Genomic DNA, 12,332 nt, shown 5'->3' on the forward strand with positions numbered 1-12,332 from the left:
TAATTTATTCATATTAATTTTATCATCTAAAACCTTTATTTTTAATTTAAATTTAAATGAATATTTTAAGAAACCAATATTTGAATTTAGGGAATTAGTTAAATACAAAAATCGGCTTTAAAAGTTTCCTTTTTTTCTTTTTTTTTTTTTAGTAATATAATATTTGATAAATTCTAAACCAAAAAAGGAATAAAAAGATATTGCAAGAGACACATTTGAGGATAGATAGAGAAAAGAGATAAACAATAAAAGAAGATGCTGAGTCGAAGGAAAACCTTTCGTATTATCGCGTTGGCATTTTATCGGAGAATATCTCGACAATTTTGTCAGGCTCATGTAAACGTCCCCTTTATCAGTGGATCGTATCGACTCGTATATACATATATATGTATACATATGTATACGTGTGAGTATTTATGTACTTCGTATATATTATGAGGGCTTCGTCTTACAAGCATCGACGTGTTGTAGCTTCAAATTAATCCTATCTAACATAACTCGACTATCATGTAGGACAATAAACGAGCTATCAACATAAATATTAATGTCACACAATGTAAATTAACATTTATTTAATAGAAATGTATTATCACGCTTGTTTCCTAGTATATTTATATAAATACAAATACAAATTACAGATAAATCTAATATTTGTATAAACGAATCTATTAAATTTTTTGGCTCATTCAGACCACTGTTACAATTTAACAGCATAATTATTGATACGTGTACTGATTTTTTACTTACATTTTCATTTAAACGAATCTCTTGTATTGTATTTTTGTTAAAATCATAGAAAAATCATAAAAAAAAACACACATTTATACCTAGATATTCGTTTGGAACGGTTCCCAATCGTTATACAGCAGGAAAAAAAATATTTATATAAAAAATGTAATTGAATCCGTTGAGAAGGCTAGGAAAATTTCTTTGCTTTTTTCAAATGAAAACGAACGAACGAACGAACGAACGAACGAACGAGCGAGCGAACAGCGGACGAAGCTTCAGCCGTTTTATGAAGGATCGAGTTAGTTCTTTGTATGGATATCGCGTAGCGATATTGCGCATGCATAAAGTGGAACTTAGTTAGCATTCGTTTATGTAAAACGCTCGTCCAATGGCCTCCGATACTTATCCGGCCAACGAAAAAGCTGAATTAGTTGGCTTCCCCTTTTCGATAAAATCACTTAAAACTTGTGCCGAAGTGGATAGGATGAATGAAAAAAAAAAAATAAGAAAAAAAAAAAAGAAAAACAAAAAGAAAATAAAAAGAAAAAAAAAGACGAAACATAAAAGAGGGAAAGAAAAGAAATAGAAATAGTAAGAGAAAGAAAGATAGAAAGCAAATTAAAAATGTTAATTCCGTTGGAAGCCTGCCGATGAGAGGATTACCAAAGCGTAACAGAGTTCGGAAGGAAAAGAAATCTCTGTCACGACCTCGAACGTTCTCTTTTGGAAATTTCAACGACGATAAGCCGATTGTAGAAGCCGGTCAATTTGAACTACAAATTGGGTCGTTCCTAGATCGACGTCACACATTCGCGTGTAAAATGGTGAACGTCAAGGATAATTAGGGTGTCGGAAGAAAGAGGATCAGAGAGTGAGAGTAAGAGGACCCTTCCAATGAGAACAAGAGGATGGGAATAAGAGGAATGACAACTATTCGCAAGTTAGACTTTGCCCAAAGTTTGACTTTGAGTCTCATCGATGAAGGTAATTTAAATCGCTAGCCTGGGATAGGGTAGCTAACTTACTAGCTAACTCAAAAATCGTCAAATTCTTTAACTCAGTCTAGTAATACGATTCTACCGTTTCCCTATGAACGAGAAATAGAGTGAGATCGTCGTAAGACGTTAAAGAAAATCCATTAACAGTAACAACGCGGAACAACGTACCTCCTCGAACTTGGACGACTCGTAATTTCCTTTACGCTTATGCGAACCGATCTTCTCAACGAACTTAAACTTTCCAAAGGAACTTTTCTCAAAAGTTTCTCTCTCTCTTTCTCTCTCTCTCTCTCTCTCTCTCTCTCTCTCCATTTTATAAACTTTTATTTGCCTTTTTTTTAACTTTAACTCGGTTGGTCAATGGAAAATATCCAAATTTTTACTATTTTATGCATAAATATAACGGGAAAATTAGGCCAATACAATACAATGCAATACCGTATTATACTGTTGGAAACCTGAATGCAGCTGTGCTACTCTACATTCCTAGGTTAACCAATAAATAATATAGCTATTTTTCATATTTTACATCTAAACGTATCTGTAGTATATTTTTCAAAATATTGGGTCAACATAATGCACAGGTGTATTCTTGATATATATGCACAGTATGTATTCTTGAGCTTGCCTAGTATTAATGACACAGTTTTGACTATTTTCTATCTAAATATTACAATACTTTTCAATACAATTCAATATTATTTATGTTATTGAAACCCAGTTAGCCCATAGAAAATGCCAGAATTTTTAGTAATAAACATTGACCTTATTTATTTAAATAAAAAATAATACAAATTTCAACATTGATCAATTAAATATTATCTCGTAAAAATATTAGGTCAATAATCTATCTCTCTCTCTTACTTTTATAAAGTTCATTTATAGTATTATGTAATATTATATCATGTATATGTATATATAATAATTTTATTACAATTTGTAATACATAAAAGTGGGTCAAAAATTTTACTGTCCCTTTTCAAAGTCCATTTGTGTACACTTTTCAACTTTTATACATTATATTATATTATATATAGCATCTAAATATTCTTTTACAATTTTTAATACATTAAAGTGGGTCAAGAGACTTTCTCTTTGTCTCTTTTAAAGTTCACAATAATGTACTCTTTTGAACTTTTACACTATATTATGTTACATCCATATATATATGTAAAATATCTACAAAATTTGTTGACAATTTGTAATTTAAAAAAAATTGGGTTAGAAATTATTTTTTGTTTCTGAAATAATTGTTTTACATTTGTACGTATAATACTCTTTATTCTAGCTTTCGTAATACATTAAATTATTGTTTGAACATTAATAATGATAAAAAAAAAAGAATTTGTTTACTCCGAGATATTTAATATCAAAGTAGCATTTTACTTTTCTGTTTCACAGGGCACACCGACTACCTACGTGGATGCATGGCTGACATAATCTACAACGGTGCAAGAGTAATAGAGTACGCGAGGTCTAGAAGGGGCCAATCCGATGCAACCGCAGTTACGTGGGGATGTTCACCGGAATTTGACGCCACATGGAGCACGGAAGTGAGCTTCGTCGAGGATGGTGCCTTTACGGCGATTCCACGAGCTATACCTCGTTCCGGATCTAGGTAAGAACTATTAAACGCGTTTCTAACCTTGCTCTTAAGTATTCCAATACAAATACTATTATTTATAATAACGTAATTTAAATATCTTTTTTTGTTTAATTTTATAAAACTGATTTATCAAATGAATATTCTAATTGCTTGTAAAAAGTAAAACATAAATTCAAGAACAAGTATATGAATATTTAGACAGTAATATAGTAAGAGATCATTTCTAGTTCTTTATTTATGTATACATTTGAATATCTAATTCATATGTAATCCAAGAAATAAGAAACTAGTCAGGATTATATGCAAATAAGTAGTTAATTCAAAGTTTCAAACAATTTAGCATATTAAACAACTCAACGAGAACATGCGCACATAGTTCTTATTACATTAAACAGTAAAATGCGAGAAAAACATCCCCATTAAAGATTAAATTTGAAAAATGTCTTTCGATTAGATTTCGACAAGTATTCAACACGTATTCAACATGTCGAGCAAAAGGGAAAGATCAACATAATGTTAAAAGATCGAAAATCATTAGAAAATCAATCACTTGTCTAGACAGGAAAGAGATAATCCAGAGTATACAATCAACGAATAGAAAGACGACAGCATCGAGTTTCCCTTTGACGCAAGAATCACGCCCTTTCAAAGTTAGAAGCTATCGCTTAACCTTCGCTCTTCAAATCTTTATGCTCTTTACCACTTGAACAGAACATTTAACCGCTTTTTTCCCTTTTTTTTCCACTGAAGTACATCAACGTAGCAGTACCTACCTATCTACATACCTTCCTACCTACCTACCTACCTACCTACCTACCTACCTACCTACCTACCTACCTACCTACCTACCTACCTCTTCGAAAGCATTAATTCGAGATTTCGTTTAGCGAGAGAAACGTAAAAAAAAGGGCGACCTAAAAAAGAACTTCGTCGTTAGCTTGTAAAAAATTTGCAAAAGAAGAATGTCACCGACTAAAGCAACTGCTTTCTTTCTAACGAGGTGCTATGCTATTTTCTATTTCTTTTCTTTTCTTTCCTTGGATATACATTTTTGTTCTCTTTATTTTTTTCTTATCTCGTTCGTAGTAGTACCTGCCTAGACATTTTCTCTGTAAGGTCATCTTTCATTAAATATAGAAAACGCGCACACGTAGATATTGCAGTTGTATATCTTTTTCCAAGTAAATAGGAAATTTCAGTATTACCACATCGAGAAATGTTTCACTAGTATCTTCCAGATCCAGTTGTTCTCGAGTAAATAGTACGTGGTCAATCATGTTAGCACGTGTAGATTATAATAAACAACAGAACCATAGAGAGAGAGAGAGAGAGAGAGAGAAAGAGAGACATTGAAATTTCTCGTGCGATCGAATTAGTATAACAAGATAAAGATAGATAGAGAGAGAGAGAGAGAAAGAGAAAATCAAATGAAAACGATACCTGAATATAGAATTTCATGATTATGAAATAAACTTTATATTACCATAGAGAAGAAAATATTTATACGAGCGTTGATTTCAATAGTTGCTCTACACTAAAATGTAAATTAAACGGACATTTCGTTAAAGTTAGAATAGTTAGAAATCCGTTCTACTAACGAATATGTATACAAGTAGACGTGTGTGCTTGTAAGTATGTAGTTCTAATACGTATTCAGGTCAGAGGAACCCTTTCATATTACACTCCTGGTATCTTCTCTTCGCATAGCTTTTAACGACGAAGCTTTCCGAGGCAAATGTCGTTAAACCATCTCGGAAAGCTCGAAACAACTGCCACAATCGTGTTACGAACGTTGCAGGGTCCTCTGATACTCTTAAATGTTGTTTCGTGTTTCTTAAATGAAGAAGAACTCTTTCATTTTTAACAGAGACTTTTTTGATCGACTCATTTATTCTTTGTTTGTATAATTAATTCTATTGAAAAATGTAATAACCATGAATCGAGTTTTCTTATTCTCGAACCTTTTTTATTCCTATCTCTTTTTCTACACCGCCGAGTGAAATTATTCGATATTGGAATTGTAGAAGCGAAGAAGAACGTAACATATGTACAAAGAGGAAGCACCAATCGTATCGTTTTAACTCGAGAAAGAGAAAGAGGAATGAACATTTTATGGAGCCGATATGAACACTTTCCTCTTCCTTTCCTAATGGATGGACCAAAACGTTCCTTTCCGGAATAAATGTGAGAGTCATGGTAATCGTCCACCAAATTCTACCATTGGGATATATTTATTTGGCCCATTCGCGCGTTCTTCCTTCCGTATGTATAATCTAGTAGCAGAGAACAAAGAGATAAAAAGGAAGAAAAGAAAATAAAGAAATAGAGTCGAGCAACCCACCACCACCATCACCACCACCACCAAAAGCTACACCAACCAACGCCATTATTGCTATCTCGACTGCTATTCAATGGGATAAAAAATATTTTAAATAAAAAAATAACAAGTTAAAAATAAAGTGAGTTTTATGGTGTTTCCGCTTATATGTAAATAGAGAGAATTTATTAACATTGCCGACAAGCATAGACCACGATAATAATATGGCGACACTCTCAGCTTTTCTTTAAAAGATAACTTATGAGATGCAATATTTACACGAAAGGAACACAATCTCGTTCATGCGCTAATGAAGAAACTTTAGAATTTACAACGAGCCATGTATCTCTTTCTCTCTCTCTTTCCGTATCTGCGGTCTTGCCATTATTACGATCGTTTCGATAGAAACTAAAGGGTTTTGCTTTAAAAAGGATAAAACGAAGTTATAACAACGTAACATAAGCCGGAAATTATTTTAAACAAAGAGAAGAAAAGATTACGTGGAGGGTTGAAATTACTTGGCAAACATTTAACTGGATGAGATAAAAACGTAAAGAAGATTGGATCCAAGTGATCATGTATATATCGTATATTTATATAAAAAAAAAATTATAATATTGTTCATTATTAACAATATAATCAATAATACATTAGATTTACATTAATATTGAAATGAAATATTAATTTTATTAACGGTATGAATGCTTTGTTAATTTGAACCAACACATTTGCAAATCTGTATCTCTTCAATTATTGAAATTTATTTAATTACATCATAATGAAATTTATATAATTTTTTTTCTATCAAGTAAGTATCCACATATTAAAGTAATAGTTAAATCGATAAAATGTTTAAATATGAAATTTCTGACTAATATTTGATGTATTATACGATTAGAGAAAGGTTGAAAGACTGGAAACGTTTTAGTCAAGTTTCCGGTTGAACTTAACGACTTCTCAGGGGATTATCAGCCATTTTGAATCAATTAGGAGAGACGAGGCGCCATTTCTCGCGGTTTTAGCACGGTAAAACGATACGATCGTTGCTAATTCGTAGTCGAATTATAGGGAAACGCATGTGGCATTAATGTAGCAACCGTTGAATTTCGCAATACCGTACGAATACTATCTACCATGAAGCGTATGCGTCAACCATAATGGACGATCGTAGTAATTAATGCCTACTACAATTTTAAGCGGCTTACAACTAAAATACAATTGCTTATATGTCAAACTAACTTACAATTAGATCGCATTAAAACTATACAGTGGATCAAATAAGTATTGGCACACCACAATTTTTGTAAATATATTTGATTATTGAAGGAAATGGTTTGAATTTGCAAAAGTGTACTTTTTTCCATCTGATTTTCCATCCATTTTCCATCCATTTCTTTCCATCTGATTAGAATAAATTAAACTTACTTTCATCAGAAAATATGACATTTTTCCAAAATTCTATGTCTTTATTTACTTACACTTTTGTAAATACAAGCCGTTTTTGTCTATTCACTTCATTGATGAACGGCTTCTTGCTCGCAGTTCAGCCGTATATATGAGCCGAATGTATAACTTTTCGAATTGTTTGTGGATTCACTGTCTTTCCCCAGTGTGTTGCGATATCAACGGACAATCTATGAACACTTACAAATAGATTTTTTCCAATTTGTTTAATGATATCGCGCCGCTCCCTCATTGTTAATATTTTCGCTCGGCCTGACCGTGGTCTATTTTCAGTAGTGCCAAATCGCTCACATTTTTTTATTATATTTCTTACACTCAAAAAACTAATTTTTAAAGTTTCTCCAATTTGGCGATAACTGTCGCCCCTTTTACGAAGAAAAATAATTTCATTTCGCACCACAGTCGACAGCTCTTTTGTCTTTCCAACCATGTTTCCTTTGTAGAATAAATATTGAAACTAAATACTTGTATCGAACGCAGAAACCAAGATAATATGTTAATTTACATTTGTGTTCTTAGAAATGGTATAAGAAATGTCTGAAAAAGAGAAACTGAAAACCTACGATTACAGAGGTTACTGTGCCAATACTTTTTTGACTATAAAATTTTTGTTATTTCTTTTTATAATTTTTGCTATTATTATTATTAAGTAATATACTTAGGTATACAACTAATGTACATTAAAATACATAAAATGACATATATGGTGTCAGCAATATCCTTCAATAATCAAAGATATTTACAAAAATTGTGGTGTGCCAATACTTATTTGATCCACTGTATATGTATGACGAGTTTTTTATTAGAATATAAAAAGAAAATATTTCATTTGGATAAATATGAAATGGATTTATATTATGTTTCTTTGTGAAACATGATAAATTTTATGAAATATTTTCCCTTACATAATATTGTTTTAGACGAAAAACTTGAAAACATGAAACCAAGTACAACTGTACATTTCATTATTCACAACGGCATCAAATATTACTCTTTTTACACCCATTTGTCGTATATCAAATCTATTCATTTTAAAAGAACCATTAATATTTTCTACTGTTATTCCAAAGTCTCTCTTATTAAACGTATGTAACTCTAGTTTTGTATGCAACTTCGTAGTTGGATTTTTATGTTAAACTTTCTATTCCAATTTATTCTACTACTTTCGAATCTGACGATAAAATTAATCTTCTTAACTGGAGTATCTAGTTTTTTGCATTGAAAAACAATTACGAGTGAAAATGCAATTATGGGGTTTATAAATTCTAAGAAATATGTGACTCGGTATAAAAATAAAACTCGCAAAAAATATCGGAAAACGGGTTTATTATACGTTATTCATACGTATGAGTTTGTACAAGAGTTAACAGATTCGAAGTTAATCAACTGAATCGTTATAGAACACTGACTAAAAGGGGATAAAATAAAACGCTTCAAATGCATAAGTCAACAATCGGTTATGTGTATTCATTTATTAACTGTTAACTAATATCGATGATTGTATTGAAAAAATAAAAAAAGAATATTCCAATTTTTTACAAATTATTTTCCGAGAAAATAAAGAAGATGTAAAAGTAAAATTTAATCGTCACATTTATTGAACTTTAAACAAAATGGATATACATTTTTATTGAAAAATATTTGTAATTACAGAAATTACGTCTATTTTAAAGTCGAAAATATTTATTAGTATTTTTAGTAATAGTACGAATGTATGTATTGTATTATTGTGTTACCTTTATGAAATTCGACATGAAGGAATAACGAAAAATGTCCGTCATCGGAAGAAACATTTCGTTAACAAAAGGAATTCTTTGGAAAAATAAGAAAAATTCTTAACTGAAGTAAAAGAACTCGAGATTGAATCTATCTTCTTTTAGGCATCGATAACGTGGAAAGGAATATTTCTGTTTTTCCGTAAACGTTTCGTTCGAGCACCTACCAACCAACAGATCCCCCCCCTTTCTCCCCGAATCTATTTTCTCGGAGGGTGGTATACATAGAAGAACGCATTCACGATTCGATTCCATCTCTTAGAAAATACGGAAACCTTGATTCCCTCGATTTGAACGAATTCTCCTTAGACTGTGAACGAAATCTAAACTCTCAGGTGTGCAAGAATACGAAGGAGAACTATAAAAGGAGAACTAAAAGGAGAACGAGAACGAGAACGAGGATAAGGACGAGGACAAGGACGACGACGACGACGACGACAAGGCTTCTCGGAGGGAAAATATTTTCTCCTTGAGAATCGTTGCTCAACTTGGCGAATCGATTCGATTTATTAGAGGTCGCATTGACAGAATCCTTGTCACGGTTCACCTGCCCCATCTAGTCTTTCTCTATCTATTGTTATTCTTATTCTTATTTTTCTTCTTCTCATTTCTTTTTTTTTTTATCCCTTTCCTTGACACCACCCCGTACGTTCGTCGATTTCTCAGATTTCTTAAATCTCAGAGCGTGTCACGGATGCTTCGCATTTTCGCGCATTGCTCGACGCGTGCCACCTGCATCGACGCCCATGGGAGAGAATGCATAACAACAGCCATTCCTTCTCGTCGTAGCTATGTCACTTCCTATCTCTCTCTTTCTCTCTCTCTCTCTCTCTCTCTCTATTCCATTTACTTGCATATGCTTTTACTCTCTCACCCAACTTCAAGCTTCTCTTATATTCTATCTATTCTATAGTACGAAACATAGTATTTTGCATTAATGAGAATATAATCCATTCATATAAATTAGAATCTTTTATTAATAATTAATAATACAGTAATATTACCAGGTGCGATTCATAACGAAACTATTGCAAATGTGTCTCAGATTTATAAATACATAACACATGGGCTGAAAAGTCCCGGGCCTAACAAAGAAAACACTGTTTTTTTCGTTCAAAATTGGCTTTATTCATCAATATAATCTCCATCAAGAACAACACAATCATTCCAACGCCGCTCTACCATTTCAATACCACTTTTGTAGAACGATTTATCTTTTGCCTCAAAATAGGCCTCAGTTTCAGCGATTACCCCTTCATCAGTGCTGAATTTTTTTCCGGCGATCATTCTTCTGAAATCTGCAAATAGGAAAAAGTTACTGAGGGTCAGATGTGGAGAATACGGTGGATGAGGAAGCAATTCGAAGCCCAATTCATACAACTTTGCCATCATTTTTTTGATCGATTGTGAGCACGAGCGGCAGCTACTTTACACACAACTTTCGCATGTCCAAATATTCATGTATTATATGTCCTACACGTTCCTTTGATATCTTTAGAGTCTCAGCTAACTCAATCAACTTTACTTTACGCTCATTCAAATTTATTTTGTGGACTTTCTTGATGTTTTCGTCGGTAACAGCCTCTTTCGGTCATCCGCTATGTACATCATCTTCGACGCTCATTTCGCCTCGTTTAAACTTAGCAAACCACTTCTCAATGGTTGATTTTCCTGGTGCAGTGTCCGAATAATGTTTATCAAGCCAAGCCTTGGCTTCAAAAGTACTTTTTTCAATAAAAAGCAATGTTTTATTAACACACGAAAATCTTTTTTCTGCATCTTTTTGAAAATAACAAAAGCTGCTTCACTCAAAATGCTACATCTCACGAACCAACTATTCGACAGCTGAAAAATTTATACACATATCTTTTTAAGGTTAGTACTAACTAAAAATGAGATGAATGCAATAAAACTAGCGCCATTTATGTGTGAGGCCCGGGACTTTTCAGCCCATGTGTTATATTTATTAATTCAATTAGTTGTTTTTTACGTCCACAAAATAAAATATATACTAACTTTGTATCATAGGAAAGTTGGACAGATGAAAAAAAGCAGAACATATTGCTTTGATCTTGTTGAACGTTTTGTCCTTTTATTAGGGCTTCTTCAGCAACTCGATCATCCATGTTCCAAGTCTTCTATGTATTACTAAAAGACATACATATTTTATATTTTTTTTATAATACATAAATTAGATCTAGCATCAATAAATCGTAGTTGATTAAAAATTCATTTGTAATGTCATAAAATTAAAATTAAACATAATAACATGTTTATTAATTTATTCTCATTTTATTGTCAACACACAATTCTTCATAAATCTTTACGTAGGAGAACATAGTATGCTAGGAAAATTATGTTTATCGCCGTTTCGTATCATTCTAATGAAAAATGGTCAATAAAATCCATAAATCAAACGTTTAAAACGATTATTAAAAATATTTGAACTAATAAAGAGTGAAATTATGATATGAAAGGATAAGAAAGTGTGACTTCAAAGTAAATTAACAAACACGAAGTCTTCATAGTCGAGCTAAAACACGTGATATCTTCTTCATTGCAACTCTTTACTCGGGGAGAGTCCGACTTTGTGAAGGAGTTTCAGAGCCAACAAGTTAACTATAGTAGTATAAGAAGTTCCACAAACTTCATAGCGATACGATCATATTCGGTGCCATAAATTTTGTTGTTACATTGCACGTGTCTAGTATCACTAGGAAGAAAGTTGCAGATTACGTAGTTACGTAAACGATCGAAGCTGCTTACGTTTCGTAGCTCGTTCTCCTCCTTGTAAAAGCCAAAAGGAACGACCAGTAAACAAGCTTTTGAAGATGTAACTTCCACAAGACGATATATATATGTATACAGTGACATCCGTGAGATCGTATCTAGTCACGAATATGAATACCAGTGATATACTTGTCCTCTTTCTTCAATTTATTTTACGAATGTATACTTTTATCTTTTTCCTTTATTCCTACGTTCAATATTTTCCTTATTAAATGTACCTGCTGGTTTTAATTATATTTTACAAATACTTCGATTTTGTTTTTAATTATCTTTAAATATAATGATATAATATTCCACGATGTGGAAATTGTCTTTTTTAGACCTTTCATATTATTTTTATAATAATATAACTTTGTATCAGAGTGAAAATTAGAAATAAGAATACGTGTGGAATGTAAACCCTAAAAAGAAAAAAGGAAATAATAGAAAAAGAGAAGAGAAAATTCTCATGCACCACTTATGCACCCTTACTCGCAAGTGGCAGCTGATCGGCAAAGGCAGTAAAGTGTGAAATAAATTCTCTGATCGAAGCGTACAAAAACTCGACCATTTTTAATCAGGCTTGGATGACACTGAGGTCGTACAACTACATTTTATTTTATTTTTTCCTTTTATTTATAGTTGTTCTTTTTTTCTTCTTCTTTTTTTTATTT

At 32.2% G+C, this 12,332-nt stretch overlaps 1 protein-coding gene across 14 annotated transcripts in view; it reads left to right on the forward strand.

Moving 5' to 3' along the window:
* The window catches only part of kon (chondroitin sulfate proteoglycan 4-like protein), an 82,715-nt gene that overhangs the window by 40,872 nt on the left and 29,511 nt on the right, over positions 1–12,332 (forward strand). For all 14 annotated transcript variants that reach the window (XM_015328934.2, XM_015328933.2, XM_089174645.1 and 11 more), the window contains one exon: positions 3,129–3,345. In XM_015328934.2, the coding sequence (XP_015184420.1) occupies positions 3,129–3,345 (217 nt within the window). The remainder of the gene's footprint in view (positions 1–3,128; positions 3,346–12,332) is intronic.

Source organism: Polistes dominula, unplaced genomic scaffold, assembly GCF_049000335.1.
Source record: "Polistes dominula isolate Pdom_NZ unplaced genomic scaffold, Pdom_raw_medaka contig_16, whole genome shotgun sequence".
In the NCBI taxonomy this organism is placed as follows: domain Eukaryota; kingdom Metazoa; phylum Arthropoda; class Insecta; order Hymenoptera; family Vespidae; genus Polistes; species Polistes dominula.